Consider the following 26,893-nt stretch of genomic DNA (forward strand, 5'->3'; position numbering starts at 1 on the left):
TAGAAGAGACCCTGATGCTGGGGAAGATTGAAGACAGGAGGAGAAGGGGATGATAGAGGATGAGATGGTTGGATGGCATCACCAACTCAATGGATGTGAGTTTTAGTAAACTCCGGGAATTGGTGATGGACAGGGAGGCTTGGTGTGCTGCAGTCCATGGGGTCACAAAGAGTCGGACACGACTGAGCACCTGAACTGAAGTGAGCTGAACCCAGAGAAGGAGGCAGTGTGAGGAGGAGGCAGTGTGAGGTTGGAGCAGAGGCGCCACAAGCCAAGGGCTGCTGACAGCCGCTAGGAGCTTGGAAGAGGAAAGGAATAGGTTCTCCTGATACTGGATTTTTGCTCAGTGAAGCTCATTTTGGACTCCTGGCCTCTAGAACTGTGAGAGAACAGATTTCTAGTATTTTAAGCTACCAAGTTTCTGACGATTTGTTGTAACAGCCACAACAAATGAGTAATCTACTGAGTGAGTGTTGTTGGTGCCATACTCGTTCACCTCACAGTGTTAAATTATGATCTGTTTAACAAACATTTAGATGTTTGTTATATGGAAATTGAATCAGGTACTATTGAGAAACCCAGGAGATAGACATCGCTACCTGTAAAGAATTTCACTGTAGTTGAGACGCATTCCAATTTGTAAAGTTACTGACCCAGAAAAAGAAAATCTAAATAAGCGAATGTTGCATACATTTCTAATAGAGATGAAATTAATATGACTATAATACTGCCAGAGAGATCCACCATTTGATTATCTGTTCTGAGTTATTTGTACAACAAAAGGAGGTTTTTAAGTATTTCATGTCACTATTTTAGTTATGTTACAGTTCAGAATGACCTACATGGGTGATGTTTATCATAGTATGTTTTAGGATTTTTTGAACTCAAAATTTATACGAACTAGTATCTCATTAGGTGCATTGATAAACATTTGAAAGAATTATGGAATCATTCTGTACGAAAAGGTTTTATTCCTCTTCAGGAAAGTCAATAAATGTACTATGATTGGCTATAGATTGTGGCTGTTGACAACTATAACGTGTTACTACAGCACATAATGTATGCGTCTCAGATATAATAGCGTACTTTAAAATCAGGACTCAAAGCTTGATTGGTAGATGTAGTATGAGGTTTGGAAACATTAGATTCTGAGCATATCATTTCGTAGCATAACCATAAATGATTCTTCATTTTCTGCTATTGAATACTATTTCACAGTTATTTTTCATTTTATATAAAACTTTTAATACTGAAATGAACTCTCACTTTTTATTAAATGAGGAATTTACTCAGTGAGTACATAGTATCAGTTTACAGTGGTCACTGTTGAGAGTGGGAGACCCCAAATGGTTAAACAGCAGGAGAGTTTTCTGCTTTTAGTTAAAAACTGCTGTTTTCTATATGCCTTATTTACTACATGTTTAATTCTTAATGTTGTGTGCCGTGGGATTGGGCATGCAAAAGTCAGCAGAAAGAGTTCTGGTTTTTACATCTAGAGCTATTACTTGCTGTACAATAATAAAGGCACTATTTTATTGGGTTACTTGTAATTAACTTCAGCACTAGGCATTCATATAAATCATTCGTAATCTGTTTTCTTTAGATTTTTATTCTTTTAAACTAGTTTAATGTACTTGCTTTCTGTTATCTTTTTACATATGGATGGAGGTTGTAATTGCTTTTTGGAATTAGGCTGTCAGAAACCAACATATATGTGAATTCAAGGAATGATTGAGGCAAGCTAATGAATTTTATGTAACATTTTAGAGATTTGTTACTGAAGTATTCTCTAATAGTCTTTGTTTTGTTGCAGAATTCAATAAATAACAGTTCTCAAGTTAAAAAGTGTCTATACATTCAGAAAGTTAAAATGACAGCAACTATTAATTAGAAAGTATATTTATTCTGTTTTTCAAATCCCGAGACATGAAATTTCTTTGAACTCTTGACTGTCAATTAATTGACATTCTTCTTTTAATTTAAAAAATTTGAATCTTCATGTACTTTCCTATAGTGTTATCTGCTAAATGCCATTTCACAGATGAGGTAGTAATTCATATAATCTGGTTTTTACAACTTTTTATCATTATTAGTTTTAAATGGAATGAAAATGAAAAAGAGGTGGCCTTTTTGAATAAATAAATGAGGCATCTAAAAAGAAACATATACAGGGCTGAGTTTAAGTAACTGTATATGTTATTCAGAATTAATATTAGAAAAGAAAACTTTGTCTCTAAAAATACCTTCATTTTATAAAAGTTTACAGTGATCTGTAGAAGGAATTTAGAGGTGTAAAGTAAATTTTATTCTCTCCCAGGTCACAAAAAACTTGATGATTCCTGTAAAAGGAATATTAGGTGTATTGGGGTGGGGGATGGGGGGACATGAAGAAAGCGTTTGTACTCATGTCCTGAAGTCATCCTTTTAAAAATAATTCAGTTGCTAAATACTTTTTATTGTAGCTGAATCCATGAGATAGTTTTAAAAACTTTGAAAAAATAAGTAGCTGTTCTATATAGCTTTAATGGAAGTCTTTCATGTTTCCTCTCCAGCAATCCATAATGAATGAACACTCCTTGTAATTTCAGTGCAGGCTTTGAGATTCCCTAAAGACTTGACTTCAGACCTCAAAGGGCAGCATTGCCACATGTCTGGAGAACTGCAGTTGCCAAACAGACTGACTATGTACTAATAGGACACATTTATATAGCTCCTGCATGTGAAACCCTGATACAAGCTTAATGATGATCATCTGTTGAGACCTTGTTGCTGGAAAGGGTTAGAGCAACTTTGGCACCTTTATTGAAATCAAGCTTTCTTTATTGATTAGTGAACTGTCTTGATAATATTGATGCCAGGTTGCAAGTTATTTGAAAGATGATAGTGGACTGAAGTTTTTCTGAAAAGCTTAAAAACATATTTTTACAGAAACTTGTAAATAAGTTAATTTTAAAGTGTACTTAAACATCACAGCAAGGGATTATTGGTTTTTTGATAGATTGTGTACAAATAATTTAAACTATGCAGTAATCATAATTCATTGCATGGTTATCTCCACTTTTTGGACTTCTGAACCCTTGCATTCTTTATTTTGTCAATCCTATAAAAAGTTATTTTCTCACTCTTCAATTCCTTGCACATAGTAAATATTCAAAAGTAATTGTTAAATAAACATTTATAGAACTGAACCATTTGCTAACCTAACTTTAATAGAATTTCTCTTTTTCTTTTTACATTGTTGTTATCTATATATTTAACTTATAAGCTAAACCATAATACTTGTATAAACTTGATGTACAGTTTTATGTATGTCCACAAAAATCATCGAAACCAAAGCTTTCCAAAAGGCAGTCTTTCATTTTGATATTTCACATACTGATTTGTTTTACCCTTTAAAGAGACAGTGGAATAAAGCCTGCTCTTTGCAGTTGTGCTGTATTCTTTCCTGTTACGTGGCTCCTCACGTTTGTGTTGGATGTGCTGTTGAGAGAGTGCTGACACAGAGTGCAAACACTGTTGAAAAGTCCTTGATGGTTTACTTTGCGCACTTAAGATTACTCTATCTTGACTATGAACTAGTTTTCTCTGGTTTTGACCTTTAGTCCCATGTATAATGTGGTTCTCAACTCTGTGTTAGTACCTTCCCTTCCTCGTTTGACCTCTCCTCTGTGGCCTGCTCCCTTGACTCCTAACAGTGTTTCTGACATCTACTTAGGTAATTGGATCTATATTCAGTGAATTTGATTCACCTTACAAAGGCATAGGTACTTTAATATTTTAAAATATCTACTAATATTTCATTGAAGAACACACCCTTTAGGTTCCAAGACTGACGTGTTGCCTACTGCACTAAGAAGGCACTGAGCACATGCCTTTACAATTTTAATTTTTCTTAAGGAAAATGAAGTAATTTGATACGAGTTTATTAGGTTTTGTTAACAAGTTATTCTTCCTTTTTTTAAGTTAAACTATATTTGGATCCTTAGGTCAATAGTTTAAAAAATATTTTATCATCAATTAGCAATGAAGTTAATTTTATTTGATAGGATAAAAAAATCCTAACTTTAAAAAAATAAAAATTCTTAATAGTTTCTGATGTATTTACATTTTCGTAGTTTTGATTTCAGTATCTGTGAAACTTGAATGCTGGTTCTACTTTTTAGATATATATTGCTTTAGTTTTGCACAGATACCTATTGTCCATTTAGAAAAATGTGTATTTTAATTTTATGTTTATTTACTATTCTTCATTTAGAACATGTGATTTTTGAATATAAAGTTTATTTTTTATCAAGGAAAATATACTATTTCACAAATAATAGGATAATACTTAAACTGAAACCAGCAGTCTCCTGCCTCTATTCTCTCTCTTGATTCTTACTTTCTGGAAGGAGCCATATTCAGATCTCTTAACTGTTGTCTCCTAGTTACTTTCATACTTCTGAATGATAGCTATTTCTAGATTTTTCTGTTTTTAAGCATTATCTTAATGTCTTTTATGGAAGATGACTATTGAGTACTTGTGTTGCCCTCCGTTTCCCATTCACACACTCCCTTGTTCCCAATGCAGTTATATGATAGTATTGTTACAACCATCCCTAGCATTACCATTGTTGTGACAATGGAAATATCCATGCAGACCTACAAAAAATGTACCATATTTACCCAACCACCTTGCCTCTTCTTCCTCCCTTCCACTTGTTTTTCTCTTTCTTTCTTTCTCCTGGAATTAATGGTTTCCTACTTTTTTTGTTTCTTTAAAATCTTTGTAGCCACCACAAATTTATTTCTGAATTTTCCGCTGAAGTCATATAACTTCTACCATTGTAATGAACTCACTTGGTATCTCTTGGTTCAGTTCTTTTCCTTGGATATATATTGCTTGGAGTTCTCTATTGTCCTATTCTCACCTGGATTTGGTTACTCCTTAGTTCTGTAGAAAGCTGTCACTGGGAAGCTTCTTTTGTCATCAAGTATCCTCTTCTCCATCTCATGCTTTCGTGTCTATATCGTATGACTCATAGTGGCCTTCTTTTTTGAAAGATACACCGATTGAACATTTATTGATCACTTGTTCTATATGTGTTGGTCATTGTCCTAGCATCGGCTTATAGGATAGAATAAAGAGAAAGGCAAAAATAAAATCTAAGTGGCAGTAGTATGCCATGGAAAAATTAAAGCAGAACTGGGCTGGAGGATGACAGTGGGCGTCTCTGTATTAACTTTGATGAGGCATGTCCTTTGTAATTTCTTAAAAAAGAATACATGTAGAATTTTTCAGAGCTTGCTTAGATGAAAATGTCTTTTTTTAAACCATTATTGATGGCTTGTTGGGATATTAGTACTAGAGTCTGAAAGTTGTAATCATTCTTACAATTTTTTCTCTGTGAACTTTTATTATTTTAAAAATTGTTTATTGGTACTGGTTGTACCTTGATGTGGGTGAATCTTTTAGAATCCACTGTTTCTGGTATTTTTAATAAAATTTTTCAGTCTGCAAAAGTATATACTTGTGTTCGGAGAAAGTTTCTTAAAGTATTTCCATGGGAATGTTTTTACTGTATTCTCATTTCTGTTTCTAGAACTACTTTTAGGTAGATGTTGAACTATCTGGATGATCTATTTTCCATATTGTTCTCATCCTTTTTCTGTCATTTTATCTTTTATTTTACTCTCCTGAGAGCCTTCTATCACATCTTCCAATAATTCTTTCAAAATTTTTATTTGAAATTATGCTTTTAATTTCTAAGAGCGTTTTCTTCTTTTCTGAGATTTGGAGGGGAGTTGGAAATGGAGAGCTGGTTAATTTTGTTCCAGCTTGACCAGGCCATGGGGTGTCCAGATACTTGGTGAAACATTATTTGGAGAGTTTCTGAACTAGATTAACATGTAAAGTCAGTACACTGTTTGAAGCAGGTCGTGCTTCCTGATGTGGATCAGCCTCATTCAATCTGTTGAAGGCCTGGCTGGAACACAAAGGCTGACCATACCCTGAGTAGAGAGAATTCTACTTGCTTAACTGCATTGGAACCGAGATAACATTTTTTCCTGCCTTTGTCCTCAAACTGACAAAAAGTGACACGCTGTCACTTTTTGGATTTGGAGCCTGTTGCCCTTCAGACTAGAACCACATCATTGGTTTTCTGGATTTTTAGGCTTTTTAACTTGGATTAGAACTACATGGTCAGCTCTCCTGGGTTTCCTGCTTACTCATTTTCTCCGCAGATCACGGAACTCGTCAGCCTCCATGATCGTGTGAGCCACTTTCTTAAATAAAATACGAATCTCCGTCCCGTTGGTTCCGTTTCTCTGAACTCTTATTTAAAATAATTGATGTGTGTGTTTGGGCTGCACGGGGCCTCTGCTGCTGTGTGGGCTTTTCCCTATTTGCGGGCCGCTAGCAGGGGCCCCGTCCAGTTACAGCGCGCGGGCTTCTCGCTGTGCTGGCTCTCTCCTGGAGCACAGACTCTGCGGCGTGCAGGCTTCAGCAGTTGTGGTTCGTGGGCTCAGCAGTTGCAGTTCTGGGCTCTAGAGCAAAGGCTCAATAGTTGTGGCACACAGGTCTAGTTGCTCTGCAGTGTGTGGGATCATCCCGGACCAGGGATCAAACCTGTGTCCCCCACATTGGCAGGCAGATTCTTTACCACTGGGCCACCAGGCAAGCCAGAGCTTTTTTTTTTCCAAACAACAAATTTTATCTATTGTGCAAAGACAGGGTTATCTGGCTCCCGAATGATCCTGGGCTTCAGTAAGAATCCGTTTTATAACTTCAGCTCCAGTTCTTCTTAGAGATTAGAAGAGTTCCCAGGGCCTGTGATCATGGGCAATGATGGCTTGAAGATCTCTCATACAGAGGCAGAAAGTAAATAAAAAAGTACCCCTGCCCTGATTTTTACAACCAAGTTTTTATCTTTCTGATGGTAGTAATTGTACTTTTCCTCAGTCTGCCTCTTCCCACCCCATTAATAATATTGTCTATTATTAATAATTAGAGTTTTTTTTCCCCTGCTTGTCTCTTCGGTGTTTGTCATTCATAAGAGAGTCTTGCCTCTAATCACTGTTGACTGCTTGTGCTCATTTTTAAGTGTGTTGCACAAATGTCTGTGTGCGTATGTATGAGTTGCCTGCTGGTGATGAATGAACCTTAAATTTAATCATGGGTTCTCATTTTTCTCAGGGAACACTTCTCTAATATTGCTTGATATCTCATGGTTTGGTAAGCATACTTTCAAGTTACTTTTTACAGTAAGGTTTTTTAATGTGTTCAGAGGTTTACTCCTCTGGAAAGCAAACTTCCAGTCGTTTACCCTGGTGGGGATGGCCAGCAGTATGGGGAGAGAAGCTTAGAGGCTGTTTTTTTTTAATACCAGCTTTTATGCATTTAAATTCTTTTCATTTCTGCCCCTCAGCCATCCTTATATATAATCAGTGCCTTCAATTATTGTCCTTTCTAGGGGTTCTACAATAAGCATTTGTCTGCTGCTTCCATTTATTTCCCTCCAGTCTATAGGGTAATTCTTATTTTACTGTTTTTTTTTTCTTTTTTTTTTTTAACTAATTTATTTTTTATTGAAGATTACTTGCTTTACAGAATTTTGCTGTTTTCTTTTAAACCTCAACATGAACAAGCCATAGGTATACATATATCCCCTCCCTTCCCCTCCCTTTTGAAACTCCCTCCCATCTCCCTTCCCATCCCACCCCTCTAGATTGATACAGAGCCCCTATTTGAGTTTCCTGAGCAATACAGTAAATTCCCGTTGGCTATCTATTTTAAGTATGGTAATGTCAGTTTCCATGTTACTCTTTCCGTACATCTCACCCTCTCCTCCCCTCTCCGCATGTTCATAAGTCTGTTCTCCATATCTGTTTCTCCACTGTTTCCCCATAAATACATTCTTCAGTACCATTTTTCTAGATTCTGTATATATGTGTTAGATTATGGTATTTATCTTTCTCTTTCTGACTCACTTCACTCTGTATAATAGGTTCTAGGTTCATCTACCTCATCAGAACTGACTCAAATGCATTCCTTTTTATGGCTGAGTAATATTCCGTTGTGTATATGTACCACAACTTCTTTATCCATTCATCTGTTGATGAGCATCTAAGTTGCTTCGATGTTCTAGCTGTTGTAAATAGCGCTGAAGTGAACAATGGGATAAATGTGTCTCTTTCAATTTTGGTTTCCTCAGGGTGTGTACTTAGGAGTGAGATTGCTGGGTCATGTGGTGTTTTTATTTAGTTTTTTAAGGAATCTCCCTATTGTCTTCGATAGTGGCTATATCAATTTACATTTCCACCAACAGTGCAGAAGTGTTCCCTTATCTCCACACCCTTTCCAGGATTTATTGTTTGTAGACTTTTTGATGAGGGCCATTCTGACCTGTGTGAGGTGATACCTCATTGTAGTTTTGATTTGCATTTCTCTAATAATGAGCAGTGTTGAGCATCTTTTCATGTGTTTGTTAGCCATCTGTATGTCTTCTTTGGAGAAATGTCTGTGTAGGTCTTTCCCCACTTTTTGATTGGATTATTTGTTTTTCTGGTATTGAGTTGTATGAGCTGATTGTATATTTTGGAAATTAATGCTTTTTTAGTTGTTTCATTTGCTATTATTATTTTCTCCCATTCTGCGGGTTGTCTTTTCACCTCGCTTATAGTTTCCTTTGCTGTGCAAAAGCTTTTAAGTTTAATCAGGTCCCACTTCTTTACTTTGGTTTTTATTTTCTTTACTCTAGGAGGTGGGTCATAGAGGATCTTGCTTTGATTTCGAGTGTTCTGCCTATGTTTTCCTATAACAGTTTTATATTTTCTGGTCTTACATTTAAGTTTTTAATCCATTTTGAGTTTATCTTTGTGTGTGGTGTTAGGAAGTGTTCTAATTTCATTCTTTTACATGTAGCTGTCCAGTACTCCCAGCACCATTTATTGAAGAGGCTGTCTTTGCCCCATTGTATATTCTTGCCTTATTTGTCAAAAATAAGGTACCCATAAGTACATGGGTTTATTTCTGGGCTTTCTATCTTGTTCCATTGGTCTACATTTCTGTTTTTGTGCCAGTACCATACTGTCTTGATGACTGTAGCTTTGTAGTATAATCTGAAGTCAGGAAGGTTGATTTCTCCAGCTCCATTCTTCTTTCTCAAGACTCCTTTGGCTATTCGGGGTCTTTTGTGTTTCCATATGAATTGTGAAAATCTTTGTTCTAATTCTGTAAAAAATGCCCGTTGGTAATTTGATAGGGATCACATTGAATCTGTAGATTGCATTTGGTAGTATAGTCATTTTCACAGTATCGATTCTTTCTACATGGAATATCCCTCCATCTGTTTATGTAGTCTTTGATTTCTTTTGTTAGTATCTTATAATTTTCTGTGTACAGTTCTTTTGTCTCCTTGAAAGTGAAGTCGCTCAGTCGTGTCTGACTCTTTGTCTCCTTAGGTAAGTTTATTCCTAGATATCTAATTCTTTTTGTTGCAATAGTGAATGGGATTGATTCCTTAATTTCTCTTTCTGATTTTTCATAGCTAGTATATAGAAATACAAGTGATTTCTGTGTATTGATTTTGTATCCTCTACTTTGCTAAACTCACTGATTAGCTCTAGTATTTTTCTGATACTGTCTTTAGGGTTTTCTATGTACAGTATCATGTCATCTGCAAACAGAGCTTTACTTCTTCTTTCTGATCTGGATTCCTTTTATTTCTTTTTCTTTTCTGATTCATTTAGCTAGAACTTCTAGAACTCAGTTCAGTTCAGTCACTCAGTCACATCCGACTCTTTGTGACCCCATGAACTGCAGCATGCCAGGCCTCCCTGTCCATCACCAACTCCCGGAGTCCACCCAAACCCATGTCCATTGAGTCAGTGATGCCATCCAACCATCTCATCCTCTGTTGTCCCCTTCTCCTGCCCTCAATCTTTCCCAGCATCAGGGTCTTTTCCAACGAGTCAGCTCTTCGCATCAGGTGGCCAAAGTATTGGAGTTTCAGCTTCAGCATCAGTCCTTCCAATGAACACCCAGGACTGATCTCCTTTAGGATGGACTGGTTAGATGTCCTTGCAGGCCAAGGAACTCTCAAGAGTCTTCTCCAACGCCACAGCTCAAAAGCATCAATTCTTCGGCAACTCAACTTTCTTTAGAGTCCAACTCTCACATCCATACATGACTACTGGAAAAACCACAGCTTTGACTAGATGGACCTTTGTTGGCAAAGTAATGTCTCTGCTTTATAATATGCTATCCAGGTTGGTCATAACTTGCCTTCCAAGGAGTAAGTGTCTTTTAATTTCATGGCTGCAATCACCATCTGCAGTGATTTTGGAGCCCAGAAAAACAAAGTTAGCCAGTGTTTTCACTGTTTCCCCATCTGTTTGCCATGATGTGATGGGACCGGATGCCATGATCTTAGTTTTCTGTATATTGAGCTTGAAGCCAACTTTTTCACTCTCCTCTTTCATTTTCATCAAGAGGCTCTTTAGTTCTTCTTCACTTTCTGTCATAAGGGTGGTGTCATCTGCATATCTGAGGTTATTGATATTTCTCCCAGAAATCTTGATTCCAGCTTGTGCCTCCTCCAGCCCAGCATTTCTTATGATGTACTCTGCATTTAAGTTAAATAAGTAGGGTGACAGTATACAGCCTTGATGTACTCTTTTTTCCTGTTTGGAACCAGTCTTTTGTTCCATGTCCAGTTCTAATTGTTGCTTCCTGACCTGCATACGGATTACTTAAGAGGCAGGTCAGGTGGTCTGGTATTCCCATCTCTTTCAGAATTTTCCACAGTTTATTGTGATCCACACAGTCAAAGGCTTTGGCATAGTCAATAAAGCAGAAATAGATGTTTTTCAGGAACTCTCTTCGTTTTTCGATGATCCAGCAGATGTTGGCAATTTGATCTCTGGTTCCTCTGCCTTTTCTAAAACCAGCTTGAACATCTAGAAGTTCATGGTTCACGTTTTGCTGAAGCCTGGCTTGGAGAATTTTAAGCATTACTTTCCCAGTGTATGAGATGAGTCCAATTGTGCAGTAGTTTGAGCATTCTTTGGCATTGCCTTTCTCTGGGATTGGAATGAAAACTAACCTTTTCCAGTCCTGTGGCCATTGCTGAGTTTTCCAAATTTGCTGGCATATTGAGTGCAACACTTTCACAGCATCATCATTTAGAATTTGAAATAGCTCAACTGGAATTCCGTCACCTCCACTAGCTTTGTTTGTAGAGATGCTTCCTAAGGCCCTCTTGACTTCACATTCCAGGATGTCTGGTTCTAGGTGAGTGATCACACCATCGTGATTATCTGCGTCATGAAGATCTTTTTTGTACAGTTCTTCTGTGTATTCTTGCCACCTCTTCTGAATATCTTCTGCTTCTGTTAGGTCCATACCATTTCTGTCCTTTATTGAGCCCATCTTTGCATAAAATGTTCCCTTGGTATCTCTCATTTTCTTGAAGAGATCTCTACTCTTTCCGGTTCTATTGTTTTCCTCTATTTCTTTGCATTGATCGCTGAGGAAGGCTTTCCTATCTCCTTGCTATTCTTTGGAACTCTGCATTAAAATGGGGATATCTTTCCTTTTCTCCTTTGGTTTCACTTCCCTTCTTTTCAAAGCTATTTGTAAGGTCTCCTCAGAAAGCTATTTTGCTTTTTTGCATTTCTTTTTCTTGGGTATGGTCTTGATTCCTGTATCCTGTACGATGATGAACCTCCATTCATAGTTCATCAGGCACTCTATCAGATCTAGTCCCTTAAATCTATTTCTCAGTTCCACTGTATAGTTATAAGGGATTTGATTTAGGTCATACCTGGTCTAGTGGTTTTCTCCATAATCTTCAAATTCACTTTATTTAACTATGTTGAATAGTGGCGAAAGTGTACACCCTTGTCTTCTTCCTGATCTTAAGGGGAATGCTTTCAGTTTTTCACATTTGAGAATAATGTTTGCTGTAGGCTTATCATGTATGGCCTTTACTATGTTGAGATAGGTTCCTTCTGTGCCTGCTTTCTTGAGAGTTTTTATCATAAATGGGTATTGAATTTTGTGAACACGTTTTTCTGCAACTATTGAGATTATCATATGGTTTTTATCTTTCAATTTGTTAATATGGTGTATCACATTGATTGATTTGCATATATTCAAGAATCCTTGCATCCCTGGAATAAACCTAACTTGATCATGGTGTGTGAGCTTTTTGATGTGTTCCTGAATTTTGTTTGCTAAAATTTGTTGAGTATTTTTGCATCTGTGTTCATCAGTGATATTGACCTTGATTTTCTTTTTTGTGTTGTGTCTGCCGGGGTCCAGCCCCAGCAGGATCCAGGGTTACCCTCAGGATGAATGGCGTCGGAGAGAGAGAGAGAGAGAGAGAGAGAGACACCAGACCAGGGTGTGCAGCAGAGTCTGGTGTCACTTTATTTTTTACCATACTAGCTTTTGTACCCTAAGTAGTATGTTTCTAAGGAGAGGTGAAAGATAAGCATACAAAGTTTAGTTTAACATTATGTCAATTTTGTCCTTCACGAAACCATGGTGTTTTCTGCATACTTTTTTGCTCATGAGAGTCTTCTTTCATAGTGGATCTTTGTACATTATCTTCTGGCCTTGGATCCTATTAACATTTTATGACCTAGGTGAAGGCAAAGCTGTTTTCCGTAGTCTGTTCTTTATTGTTCTATTTTCCTTGATTTTAACAGAAAACAGAAAAGTTGCAGTCTCATGGTACAGCAGGTTGCAACATAGTAGAAATACAATCTTGTTAATGCAAATGTCAGCCTTTTTGCAAAAGTTCTCAGCTAAATTTTCTAAAAAGTTTACCACACAAAGACTCTGTGACTCTGGTGAGGCAGCCTCTGTTTTAGCACTCTTGATTAAAATAAACAAAAGGAAATAAAAATTATATTTCCCAGTTAAGAACAAAACTAAGTTAAGCACAAACTGGAAAACAAAACTATACCAAGGTGCCAAATGGGGAATAAAGCAATGAAAACAAACTAACAAATATGTTGAGAGGAAAGGAAAGAAAGAATAGATAGCAAAGTTCAACAGAGGTAGAAGAAGAAGATTTATATACATTAAAGATCAACAGCAAGGAGAAAGGAACAGTAGGATAGGCAAACAAAGGAATAAATGTAGAAAAAAATAATAGTTTTTAAAAAATTAAAAATTAAAATTATAAAAAAGAGAAAAAAAAAAACAAACAGAAGACTAAAGAAAAAAAGGAAAACTCCTCAAAACTGCAATATCCTAATGTAGAGGCAGAGGTTTATAACAACAGTCAAAAGTGTGACTGAATATACACATATACACTCATAAACAAAATCAAAACAGCCCAACAAAAATTAAGTACAATAGATTGACCCAGCAAATGAAGGAAACCAAAAATTGTATGTATCAGAAGAAAACTAATTGAAGCACAAACTGGAAAACAAAACTAAAGCAAGGTGCCAATTGAGGAATAAAGCAATGAAAATAAAACTAACAAATATGTTGAGAGGAAAGAAGAGAAAGAAATGAAAAAAAGAATATACATGCAAAGTTAATAGAGGTAGTTAAAGAAGGTTTATATATGGTAAAGATTAACTGGAAGGGGAAAAGAATTGTAGAAAAAGCAAACAAAAGAATAAATAGAAAAGATAATAATAGGTTAAAAAAATTAAAGATTAAAAAAGAGAGGGTCAAAAAAGAGGAAAACTCTAAGAACTGCAAAGACCCAATGTAGAGGTAGAGGTTTATGACAACAAGGGCAAGAAAAAAAAATCCAAAAGTATCTACAGAACAAGTTGAAAAATAAGAATAATACATTTTTTTTTCGATTCACTGCTGTCAGAGCCCTTTCCCTCGCTGGCTGTCACAGCCCACCTCACCTCCCTGCGATGCCCTCGACACCGTGCTGGTCTCTGGAGCTGCTGTGGGGGCAGCTCAGATTCTAATCTGGTCCTTCTCCTGTGTGTTCTTGCCTCCAATGCCCACAGCTATCAGAGCTAGTGCCTTTTCTTTTATGGGAGCTCTCAATTTGCCTTTTTTATTTTCCATAGACACAGTCTGCTTAGTTGATCACGTGGATTTAATCTGCATCTTGTGCCCCTGGCGGGGAGGTTTGGGTCTTCTTCCTTAGCCACACTGCCCCTGGGTTTCAATTGTGGTTTTATTTCCACCTCTGCATGTGGGAGCTCCTGAGGCTGCCCTGGAGGACTTGGGTGTGCTCCTGTGAGGGCCAGGTGTGGAGGTGCTGTAGCTGATTGGGGTCGCAGGGGTTCTGGCAGCACCAGATACTCAGGGGTGTTGGCGGCTCGGTAGCAGGAAAGACAGTGCTCTAGAAGGGTATGGCAACCGGTATTGGCCATTATGCTTCAGTATTCTTGCCTGGAGAAAACCCGCTGTCTGACAGAGAAGCCTGGGAGGCCACCATCTACAGGGTGGCAAAGAGTCAGACACGACCGAAGCGACCCTGCATGCATAGACGCGAGACTTTTGCCTGTGGCCCTTCTGCCCCAGTGAGAGTTGAGCGTGAAGGTGGCACAGCTGCTTGGCTTGCGGGGACCCTGGCGGCGCCAAGTGTGCAGGAACACGGACTGCTTCCGCCTCAGGAGCTATGGCCCTATCAGAGTCTTTTCTCGAGCCTCTTGTACCTGGCGATCAAAGGGCCTCTTTAGCCAGTGTTTCCCAGTAACTCCAGCCGTTCAGGCACTTAGAGGGCTCCCTTCCCTGGGGTCCTGCTCTGTTGTTTGGTGCATCAGGTGCAGAGAGGGGCCCCCCGTCGCCCCCAGCTTCTCCACCGGCTGGGGTCCTGCTCCGTAGTTTGGCGCATCAGTCACTGAAACAGGCGCCCTGGCTGGGGTCCTGCTCTGAAGATTGGCGCGTCAGGCACTTAGAGGGGCACCCTGGCTGGGGTCCTGCTCCGTTGTTTGGCGCATCAGTCACTGAAAGGGGCGCCCTGGCTGGGGTCCTGCTCTGAAGATTGGCGCATCAGGCACTTAGACGGGCGCCCTGGTTGGGGTCCTGCTCCGTAGTTTGGCGCATCAGTCACTGAAAGGGGCGCCCTGGGTGGGGTCCTACTCTGGAGTTCAGCGCCTCAGACATTTGATGGGCCAGCCTCTCTCTTGTTCAGCTGCCCATGCTGGCATGTAGGGGGAGAGAGGCTATGGTGATGGCGCCACCGCCTAGCGTGACTCAGCAGTATTGCGTTGCTTCCATGGCTGCGGGGCTTTCCTCCACAAGCATTTCCCACCACGATGTCCTCCCTCACATCCCCTCAATCCGTCTCTCCACCGTCAACAGCAGCCCTCACCCTGGGGTTGCTCCACAATCCCTAAACTCCAGCTCCCAGCCACTGCCCCTTCCAGGGGACCCTCGTCCCTGTCCGGGCGATGCATGGCTGCGGCAAGGACTGTCTGATTCTCATTCCATTTAGGCGGCCACAGGTCAGCGGTTTCCCTCTCAGCCTTAAATGTCTCTCCTCTGACTCAGACGCCCTGCTGTGGGGATCGGACCCCTGCTTCAGTTCCCCCACACGCTGAGGGCAGGTCCAATCCTGCTGACACTGGTGTTTTCCCCCAGTTCCTTCCTCCTACCGAGTTTTGCGTGGTTCTATATGTTCTTTTCCACTGGTCAGGTCCTCCTGTCCTCTCTCAGCTGCTGTTCTGCATGCACTTCAGTGTCTGAAGGTGTGTTCCTGATGTATCCGTGGAGAGAGAGGTACTCCACGTCTGCCTACTCCTCCGCTGTCTTGTTCTCTCTCTCTGCTGCTTCTCATTATTGTTGTCCCCTCTTTATTTTGCCCTTATTTTTTTCCTGTGTTTAACCGAAGTCACTCATTTTATACCTTTTTTTTAAGAGTAAAAGATAGTTCAGTGATTTTCTAGCCCACCAGAATAAAAAATTGATACTACATTTAATGTCAGTGGTTTGATCCAAAAAGATGTCATCATGGAATATATGTAGTTGATCTTATTGATCTGTAGTCTGATTTTATTTGCTTTAGAACATGATAATGTTTGGGAATTAGTTTTAGAATTTAGGCAAATTCATGTGCTGTATTCAAGAAACTAAAATTTATTGTAGGAGGTTCTCAAATTTATAGGAAACTGTTAAGTTCACTTTAAGGAATTTAGTTATATTAAATATTATAAATTATAGCACATTTATTGGTGCCCTTTCCTTATTTATTTGTTAATGTTAGGGAGTCACAGAAGTAGTTTAGTTAATGGAGTCTTTTATCCCCCATCCCAAGTTTGGTAGACTTTTACCACCGAAAACACATGTTTGAGAATTGGTGTAACTCTGTTTAATAGATTTCACTAATACATATTATCCTGTTGTTGTTATTGTATGACTAAGAGCATTACTAAGCTAAGAGTATATTTTAGTAAAAATTGACTAGTCACCAATTGTGGCCCTAGGAAGTGATAGTCAATTAAATACAGCTTAGAACAGGTATGAAATTATTGACTCCGTTGTTGTGTTTTGAGTCCTTCCTCTCCAAAGTGCTGAAATGTGTTTTAAAATTACTTAGTTGCATTAGTGGTTGGATTTGAGGCTTTTAACATGTTTTTCATCAATACCTCTGGGAGAAGAATAACCAAGACCTTTAAATGTATGGTGCATTTTGCATCACTATGTAATTATAAATATTATGATGAAATATTGAAATGATCATGAAAGACGATAACCATTAAGCTTTTCTTTCAGCTGTTAAAGCTCACTAAAAGTTATATTGAGCTGTGGTTTATGAAATTGTTTTGACTAACACCTTCTTTAATAATTGTCTCAGAAGTGGAGAAAAATGCTTTAGGAGAGCATGGATCTTCGTTTCAATTTTCAGATTGTTGATGGTGTTTTAGTATGGAGAAAACTTGTTGGCTTTGACTAACACCTGGGTTTATTTATTTATTTTTTAAATTTCCTTTTCTCATGGGCTTCAGGTTTTTTTTACCTGAGTTATGAGTTCCTATCAGTATGTATTTATGTACCTGGTGTGTCATAGTTTATTGTTAGATAATTTATAATTAGGAGTGGATTATAAGCAAATTAAAATTCTGACATCTTTGAGAATTGTGAGATTTTTATAACTACTCAGTGTAGATAAGTATTTGTATTTTCACTTCATTTCTCATTTTGTCTAAATTTTTTCAGTTGCTGGAAAAGTTTTATTCCATGTGAATAGATAGCCTTTCCTACAAGTAAACTAATATGAGTTTATAGATGATGTTTGGGAAAACAAGAATCCAAATGTATTAGCAGTCATAAATATGTTTCTGAACTTTTGTAAGAAAAATTGGACTCTTCCAATTCTATGTATATCCTCATGTCTAATTTTTTTTTTAATTTAAGAGGAAAAAAATAGTGGGACATACTTAATTTGAGATCATAAATTTTTTAAATGATCATTTTTTATGGTTATACTAACTTTAATTAGTTTTCTATCGGACCTAAACCATACTGTTTGAAATCTTTGTGACACTTGAATGAGACACTTTCTGCTTTTACATTATAAGAGTCAATCTGTATTACATAAGTGTAAATAAAACGATGGTTACTTGTATACTGAAAATTTGAATCTCTCCACTGTTACCTGTTTTTTTCATGTGGAGTTGGAGTTTTGTATGACTTACAAAAATCCCCACTTGTTGCAGTTTTAAATCAGACAAAACAGATTTGAGGAAAGTTATGGATACTTTTAAAAATAAAATGTCTGGTCTAGAGAATTATATATGGGGTAATCTCTTGCCTTTCTTTCTAATTCCTTTTTTTCTAGTAATAAGAGTAACTATTTTCTTTTCAGTATATTTAGCTTCCTTTGTGAATTTTTTCTCTCAAGTAAATGATGCATAAGAAAATGCAGTTTATTTAAGATTTTACCTCCGTGTACTCTGGTGCTGTGTGAGATTTTCACGTGGCCCTGTTGGGTCTAAGAGCTGAGGAGTGGGCATGTGCTTCTGTTCTTGACAGGAGCGTCCCTTGGTGTTACCGTCCGTTCTGATTCCCTGCCGTTTCCCTCATCCCCTCAAAGCCGCAACTACCTGTACATCGTTCTGTTATTTTCTGAGTTCTGCGAGGGCATGAGTTACTCTGAGGCTGTTTTAAGTCCATCCACCGCTTGATCTGTCTGTCTGCTCTTCCCGTGCGTTACTGGGTTTAGGGCAACTCCTCGAGACTTGGTATCTCCTGGTGCTCAGGCTCGGAAGTGAGGTGTGGGTTTCTGGGCCAGGGTCAAAAACTTACCTGCAGTTTCTGCTTTTTTCTCTCTTCTCCCTATTTCTGAGAAGAGTGGGGGGCCTGACATTTCTTCTCTCAGAGATTTATTTCTTCTTGGGGTTTGGTTGCTTTCCTTTGTACTAACTGTTTACTTCATTTTGCTGGAAAGAAAAGGATTTTAAGTTAGATGGGTATTCTGTTTATCCTTCACTTGGTTTACCTCAGTGAAAGAAATATAAGATGTTTATTTTGTTGTTTCAGTTGGCTGGCAGTTGTGAATTTTCAAGGTATATGTTGTGGACTTATGAGCCACTAATTTGTAGGTGTTTGTGAGTTGTTGAATCATAGAATCATATAGCTTCAAGAATGTTTAAAGAGATCATCAAGGACCTAGAGATGTAGAGTGCTCTCTCTGTGGACATAGCCTGTTAATGTCATAGTTGATTTGAGAACATCAATCTCATGACTTCTTGTTCCTTAAGAACACGTTACGTTTCCTGCTCTTTCCTCAGCAACACACTGCTTTATCTTCTTTCTTAGTCTTAGCCCATTACTGTCCTCAGATGTCTAAATGCCTTTATATCTACTTCTTATTCTGCTGTATATATTCAGTTGGTATGCTCTTCCTTACACTATTCATGAAGTAGAACTCTAACAAAATTATGGCAAACAGCCATTTCAGTTCTGAGAGGAAGCTCAGGTTTTTCAAACCTTACAAGTAATACAAAATTGGGGATAAAAATGAGAAAGTAGATGAGAAAGGATGAGGTTTAGAAAAATTAGAATTTGGCATAATATAGGATATGAAATTACACAGTGTTAAAAACTCTGAAAGGTGTTAGATTCAGAAAATGTGAACACTGTTCATGGTAACAGTGCTAAGGTCCCAGGCTATCTTTTGTTTTGGCCTTTATAAAAGAACAAAAAAAGATTAGTTGAGTAATATTATGTAGGTGGACTATAAGGCTCCTTAGTTTTAAGAAACATAAGAATTATATGTGTCTGGTTGCTTTTAAAAAATATGTACACATTCATGCATGCATTGGTATTTCTCAAGTCTAGCTGTATTTCAGTTTATGTGGCCCCAGTCTTTTTGGATTGATGCTTATTTTATATCTGTTTTGAAATAAGGATTAAACTTTTTTTTTTTTCCTACACACTCTATTGGTTGATTTCTTTCTATGGCTTTTTAATGGGTGACTTATAAAGAATATTTTAATATATTTGCACCATCATTTGCTAATTCATAGGCTAGTGACTTTTGGTTTTCCATTTTAAAAGTGATCTAGCCAAATTCATTGATTTTTCTTGTCTTTTTCTCAATCTTTAGTTATCAAATTTTGTAGGACATGCGCTATTTATTAAGTTTATGGAGCTACTTAATTCCATCTTCCTCTCTTTTGTTTCTTAAGGAAACAAAACCAAAACCTTTGTCCTTGGTCGTCTTTGCTGCCTTCTTTCAAACTATTTCAGTTAAATTACTGGGATATACTGGTATAGAACTAAAAGGGCAAGATATATATAGGTAGACTCATTTAGTTTATCTAGAATCTAACTGTTGCTGACTTGTTTTGTTTCCATTTTAATGTCAACTATTTATGTGTTCGTGGGCTGCTAGATAGAGAACATGTTTAACAAAACTTTTCCACAAAGAGCCAAAGTATGTAATTGATATGGGTGATGTTTTTTGTAATTGTTTTAAAGAAATAACCTACTAAGTGAAATTTGTTCAGCTATTGTCTACTATTTTTTTAGGAATGGCAGAATTCTATTCAGAAGAATGCAGGCCTTGCTTTTATTGAACTTGTCAATGAAGGAAGGTAATCTATTTTATATCCATTTATATTTTACTTTAGAATCTTGTTCTTTTTTGCTATTTGAACTGATATTTTTGGTATTGATTTTACATACAGTAATATAGTGAGTTAGATATTAATTATTATAAATCAGTATTTAATCATTTTATTGTTATCTTCATGGTTATGTGCTTCATGGTAAAGTCTGTTCTTTATTTTTCAATAAGTAAGGCTGAGTTTGGCAAAAGTAAACTGATGATTCTATTTGCAGATATGGAGAAAACAAATATTTTTCAATCTTTCTCAAATTCCATTATATTTTAGAGCAATAATAAGACTAACATGTCTATATTATCTCATGTCATGGCCTGGGCATAAGGGAAGAAGAATTCAAGGAAAGAAAATCCAGTAATAAGAAAAATGAAGTACAGATATAAAAAGAAAGATACAAGTGTGAAAAGAGATTTAAGGAAGTGAGAAAATTAAGGTAAAAAGGAGGAAACGATGAGTGCACTACTTTATGTCTGCTTTGTGGCATCTGATTTTGGATTATACAGTCCATGGAATTCTCCAGGCCAGAATACTGGAGTGGGTAACCATTCCCTTCTCCATGGGATCTTCCCAACCCAGAGATTGAACCCAGGTCTCCTGCATTGTAGGCTGATTCTTTACCAGCTGAGCCACCAGGGAAGCCTGGTTTTGGATTAGTTGAACTAAAGACCCAGAGTATAGATTAAAAGGTGTGATTGACTGCTATTGGAAATAGCATTCAGAGCATAGTTATTGTTTAAGAATGTTTCCTTATAGTGTTCTGGCTAATACGGAGAAACGGACACCATCACTTACAGGAAAATTTTGAAGCAGTAGCTAGGAATTCAGCCTCTGTCTCGTTACTGTTATATAAAAGGGAACTCTTCCTTTCCTGGTAAGTGGGCTGAGGTGACCTCTAAAAATGGTGCACTATTCACTCAACCCAGAGAACCCCACAGAATCACGCAAATCAAGAGGTTCAAATCTTCATGTTCACTTTAAGAATGCTCGTGAAACTGCCCAGGCCATAAAGGGTGTGCATATCCAGACAGCCAGCAAGCATCTGACGGAGGTCACTTTACAGAAGCAGTGTGAGCCACCCCACCCCTACAGTGATGGGGTTGGCAGGTGTGCACAGGCCGAACCGTGGGGCTGGACGCAGGGTCGGTGGCCCAGAAAGCGTGCTGAACTTTTACTGCATGTGCTCCAAAATGCAGAGTAATGCTGAGCTTAAGGGCTTAGATGTAGATTCTCTGGTCATTGAGCACGTTCAGGTGAACACAGCCCTCAAGATGCTGCTCAGGGTTACAGAGCTCATGGTCATATCAACCCCTACATGAGCTCTCCTTGCCACACTGAGATGATCCTTACTGAAAAAGAACAGATTGTTCCTAAACCAGAAGAGGAGGTTGCACGGAAGAAAAAGGTATCCCAGAAGAAACTGAAGAAACAGAAACTTATGACCCGGGAAGAAATGTCACAAAAATAAATGCAAATAAAAGTAAAAAATGGACTTCCCTGGTTGCTCAGATGGTAAAAGCATCTGTCTACAGTGTCGGAGACCTGGGTTCGATCCCTGGGTCGGGAACATTCCCTGGAGAAGGCAATGGCAACCCACTCCAGTACTCTTGCCTGGAAAATCCCATGGACAGAGGAGTCTGGTAGGCTACAGTCCATGGGGTCGCGAAGAGTTGGTTCCGACTGAGCAGCTCCACTTTCTTTTTCAAAATTAAAAAAAAAAAACCAACAACTTTATTTTGTATTAAATGCTACTAAGATTATTCCACTTATCAAATAATTATAGGTGCTCACAGATTAGTACTGAATACAGATAAATAAACCTGCACCCAAGTGCTAAATTCTGTGCTAGAAGGTAGGAATGAGAATGAAGGGAAAGACTTCACAATTTAGTATTGCAGAGTTAGGTAAAACCTCCCTAGGGAAACATGATTCCTGAGATGTATTTTCAAGGATGAGTTGTGTTAGTAAAATAGACTTTGAAAAAGTGAGGGTTATGGTTAAGTTGGAGAAGACATATATGTGAAAAGCATTCTTAATAGAGGGAATATAATATCTGAAGATGCTGTGATGTGGGATGCTGTGTGGGTGTGTGAATTGTGAGTTGTATGTGAATTGGTCATCTGGATCATAAAAGGTCTAACGTGGTGTGTTTGAGCTTTCTTATCTAAACAAAGGCAGTGGGAAGCCTTGAAAGATTTTTAGAAAAGAAGTATGATCGTAATATTTGGATTTTGAAAAAATAACTAGCAGTGATCTTAGGACAGGTTGAAGGAGAGGAGACCTGATTGAGACGAGGAACAATAACAAAATTATTACAGTGATCTATGTGAGAAGCAGAACTAATCGTAGTTTGGAGTCTGGCAAGTGTTGGAAAATCAATAATATTTCTCAATGAGTGAATGACTAATTTAGTCTCATTTTCAGCAAAAATTTCAAAGTGCTTACTCACCAGGAAAAAAGCTCTTTGGCTGAATTTCAGCACTGAGGTATTAGATGCTTTTATAGTGTATATATATAAAAAGAGACTGTGAGTGCTGTTGATCGAATATGTATTTGCTCTACTTAATGCAAAACACTGATTAACACCAGTTTTTTTTTTTTTTAAAGTAAACTTGTTATAAAAGTCAATTTTGTTTAGGTTGTACTAAGTGTAAATGCCCTCAATTATGCAAGTTACTGTTACATTTAATAGATAAAGCAGAATAGCCTTGTGATTAAAAGTATTAGCTTTGAAGTTAACTTTGGGTTCAAGTGCCAGCTTTGATATTTGGGAAATACTGTTACTTCTGTGAGCCTGTTTCCTCATCTATTCATTCAGCCAGTATATATGCACTGACTTTGTATCATAATTGTCCTTGATTTTTGGTATACAACAATAAACAAAGCTGCCAAAGATTCTTTTTTTTTGGGGGGGATCTTACTTTCAAACAGTCACTGAAAAGCTATAAACAATAAACAAAATAAGTAATGGTTTATATAATACATGAAAGGTGGTAAGTTCTTTGGAAAAAGATAGTGTTAAGCAAGTTGAAGGAAATTTTTAAAGGAAATATTAAGGTCTTAGTTTGTAGTTTAAAGATTGATTATATTATAGGTCATCCAGAAAGTGACCTTTGTGTGAGCCCTGTTTGAAGGAAGTGAAGGAGCTAATCATAGGGGCCTGTGGGGAAAAGCAGTAGCAGTAGAAGAGGTAAACTGTAGGAGCGTTGTGAATATACTTTGAAGACAGAGCCAGTAGGACGTCTCAGCACGAATGCGTCAGATGTGGGCTGAGAGAGAAGACTAGGAGTCCAGCATTGCTCTCAACATTTTGGCCTCTGCAGCTGAGAAGATGGTGTTTCTGTCAACCAGGATGGTAAATTTGTTAATAAATCAGTTGCTGGGGGACAGCAAGAGTTCCGTTGTGAGGATCTAGGCAAGCCTTTGATGAGCTAATGCTGGTTTTCAGGCCCTGAGTAGGCTTCAGGGAGGGCTTCCCAGGTGGCTCAAGTGGTAAAGCCCTGCTGCCAGTGCTGGAGCCTTGAGAGACCCGGGTTCAATCCCTGGGTGGGGAAGATCCCCTGCAGGAGGAAATGCACCCCACTCCAGTGTTCTTGCCTGGGGAATCCCGTGGTTAGAGGAGCCTGGCAGGCCACCGTCCATAGCGTTGCCAAGTGTTGGACACGGCTGAATTGACTTAGCCTGCACACAGACATCCAGGTAGAGATGTGAAATGTCAAGTGAAAGTCACTCCGTTGCGTCCAGCTCTTTGTGATCCCATGAACTATGGCCCACCAGGCTCCTCTGTCCATGGAATTAATTCTCCAGGCAAGAATACTGGAGTGGGTTGCCATTCCTTCTCCAGGATAAAGATACTAAACAGACAGTTGCTAATTATTTCTCCAGATTAGAGACCTAAATTTGGGTGTCATAAGCATATAGGTGATATTTAATGTCTTGAGACTAGATCAAATCATTAAGGTTGTAAGGTGATGACAGATTTGACCATAGGCTCAGAAGTTGCTTGTGATTTGGACAGGAGTAGTTTTGGGAGAGTGGAAAAAAGCCTGTTTGCACTGAATTTAGAAAAGAGAACGAGAGAAGAGGAGTTATTAGAATATGTATAAACAGTTCTTTAGAGGAATTTTGCTACAGAGGGGAGAAAAAAAATGGAGTGGGAGGGAATAGAGTCAAAGGAAATAGGGTTTTCGAAAAATGAGAGCAAGAGAAGTTTTGTGGTAAAAAGTGGGGAAATCAATGTAGAAGAGATAGGTGAGAATTTCTGGAATGATTTTTAAAAGTAGGTTAGAGAGTGGGTGAATTTGTATATATGGTAATATGGGAAGAAGTTTCATGTAGTTGTAGAGTCTGGAAGGTAAATATGGAAGTAGAATGAGAGGCTTAAATGGGCTTAGGTTTTGTCAAGTGAATATGGCTGAGCAAGACAAGGGAGTCAAACTTTTATGCAAGAGAGTGATTGTGATCATTGGCCACAGGATAGTAATTGTTAAGCTAGGGCTGGAGAGTGACTATAAAGAAAAAGATTGGATGGATAGATTGGAACTCTAAGGACTGTTAGAGAGGTGATAGTAGAATGACTGAGCTCTGAACATGAGAGGTAGTAGTGAAGAGATGGGGGCAAGTAGACCAAGGCCATTCCGTTATTGGAAATGATGTGCTGTGGCATATGACCAAGCCGTAAATGGCTGAGGTAGGGTGGAAGACGAGATAGCAGGAGGAGAGGCAGTTCAGGGAACTGTCAGAGGAGGATCTTGGTAAGCTTTAAATCTTAGGTTTGTAGACCGTATCACTTACTGTCCCTCATCAGTGGTGCCTGTATATCAGTTCAGTCACTCAGTCGTGTCCGACTCTTTGAGACCCCATGGACTGCAGCACACCAGGCTTCCCTGTCCATCACCAACTCCTGGAGCTTGCTCAGACTCACGTCTGTCGAATCAGTGATGCCATCCAACCATCTCATCCTCTGTTGTCCCTTTCTCCATACCCCAAATATCCCCTGTTTATTTCTCATTGATTTTAGGTTTTGTGTCACTGTCACTTTCTCCAACACTGTTCTTATACTAACTCCTGGCGCTTTTACCCACATTGTAGCATGTATCAGAATTTTGTTCTTTTGTATTGATTAATGGTATTTTGTTACATGGGTATACCACATTTTGCTTATCCCTTCAGTAGTCAGTGAACATTTGGATTACTTTCTGTTTTGACTGTTACAAATAACACTGCTCTGTGAGTTTGTGTACCAGGCTTTGTGTGGACATACGCTTTCGTTTCTTTTGGGTAGATACCTGGGAGTACAGTTGGTGAGTGGAATGGGAAGTCTGTGTGTAACTTTTTAACTGCTAAGCTGTTTTCCTAGTTAGCCTGGTGGGTATCTTACTCTGGTTTTTGTTTGCATTCCCCCAGTGGCTAATGCTGTTGAGTGTTTTTTCAAGTGCCACCTTTGGGAAAATGTCTGTGTGCATCTTTTGCCCTTTTAAAAATTTTGTTGTGTGACTTCGAATTTTTAAACAGTAGGTTATATTTTTCTGGATGCACCATTTTGTCATATACATGGTTTGCAAACATTTTCTCTGTCTGTGACTTGCCCTTTCATTTTCCCTGAAGATCAAAAGTTTAAAATTTTGACAAAGTATCATTTTCCAATATTTTTCTTAAATGGATTATGATTTGCTGGCAAATTTAAGACATTTTAGCTTAAAACAAGTAGTAGGGTTTTCTTTTTGTTTTAGAATTTTTTTTTAATCTTTTGAAATTTTGTAGTTTTGGCCTCTACATTTAGATCTGTGATCCATTTGAGTTAATGTTTTTGTATGCTGTGTGTGGCTGCTAAGTCATGTTCGACTCCTTTTGAGACCCCATGGACTGTAGCATGCCAGGCTCTTCTGTTCATGGGATTTCCCAGGCAAGAATACTGGAGTGTGTTGCCATGTCCTCCTCTAGGGTATCTTCCTAACCCAGGCATTGAACCACCCTGAATCTCCTACTTTGGCAGGTAGATTCTTTACCACTGAACCACCAGTTAAACTCAGTGTTTTTGTAGAGTGTGAGATGAAAGTATAAGTTTAGTTGTTTTGGGTTTTCTACATAAATGATCATGTTATCTCTGATGAGAGTCATCCTTACATCTTACCTACCAATCTGTATGCTTTCTGTTTCCTTTTCCTGCCTGCTTTTCTCTGGTAGAATGTTGAAGAGGAGTGGTGAGAGGGGCATCATCCTTGCCTTGTACTGATCTTAATGGGAAAGTTTCTGGTTTCTCACCATTAAATTTGAAGTTAGCTTTTGGTAGATATTCTTTATCAAGTTGAGGAAGTTTTCTTCTATTCTTATGAGAGATTTGTATCATCAATGAGCATTTAATTATGTCAAGTGCTTTTTTGGTGTCTATTGATATGACCGTTTGAATTTTCTTTTTAGCTTGTTTATGTATAGTGGATTATGTTGACTGACTCTGGAATGTTGACCTGACTCTGCATACTTGGGATTATTTGTGCTTTGATGTGCTGTACAATTCTTTTAATGGTTGTTGAATTCAGTTTTGTTTGTTGACTTTTGAAAGTTACTTGCTTGGGCTTAATTTGCAGAATTGATCTTTTATGGTATGGTCCATTAATGTTGCTGCTTAGCTGTTTTAGAATTCTTCCTGTTTTTCAGTCTGACTTTTAAGGGGTCACACCTTTTTCTCCATCGCTGAGGTCAATGAATGATTGGTCAAACTCTTGCTGAAAACTTTGACCATGTATGGCTGGTAGATCTGTGTTTGGTTTGATGAACACATTTAAATTTGCAGTTGTTTTCATCTCTAGCTTTTACTTCCTGTTGATCTTTATCGAGTCTGTGTTGTATG

General features: G+C 38.2%; 1 protein-coding gene across 5 annotated transcripts in view; it reads left to right on the forward strand.

The window, feature by feature from the left end:
* Positions 1 to 26,893, forward strand: part of LRBA (LPS responsive beige-like anchor protein) — a 720,084-nt gene that overhangs the window by 221,676 nt on the left and 471,515 nt on the right. For all 5 annotated transcript variants that reach the window (XM_070474768.1, XM_070474770.1, XM_070474771.1 and 2 more), the window contains exon 35: positions 19,952 to 20,016. In XM_070474768.1, coding sequence (XP_070330869.1) covers positions 19,952 to 20,016 — 65 coding nt within the window. The remainder of the gene's footprint in view (positions 1 to 19,951; positions 20,017 to 26,893) is intronic.

This window comes from Odocoileus virginianus, chromosome 12 (assembly GCF_023699985.2).
Source record: "Odocoileus virginianus isolate 20LAN1187 ecotype Illinois chromosome 12, Ovbor_1.2, whole genome shotgun sequence".
In the NCBI taxonomy this organism is placed as follows: domain Eukaryota; kingdom Metazoa; phylum Chordata; class Mammalia; order Artiodactyla; family Cervidae; genus Odocoileus; species Odocoileus virginianus.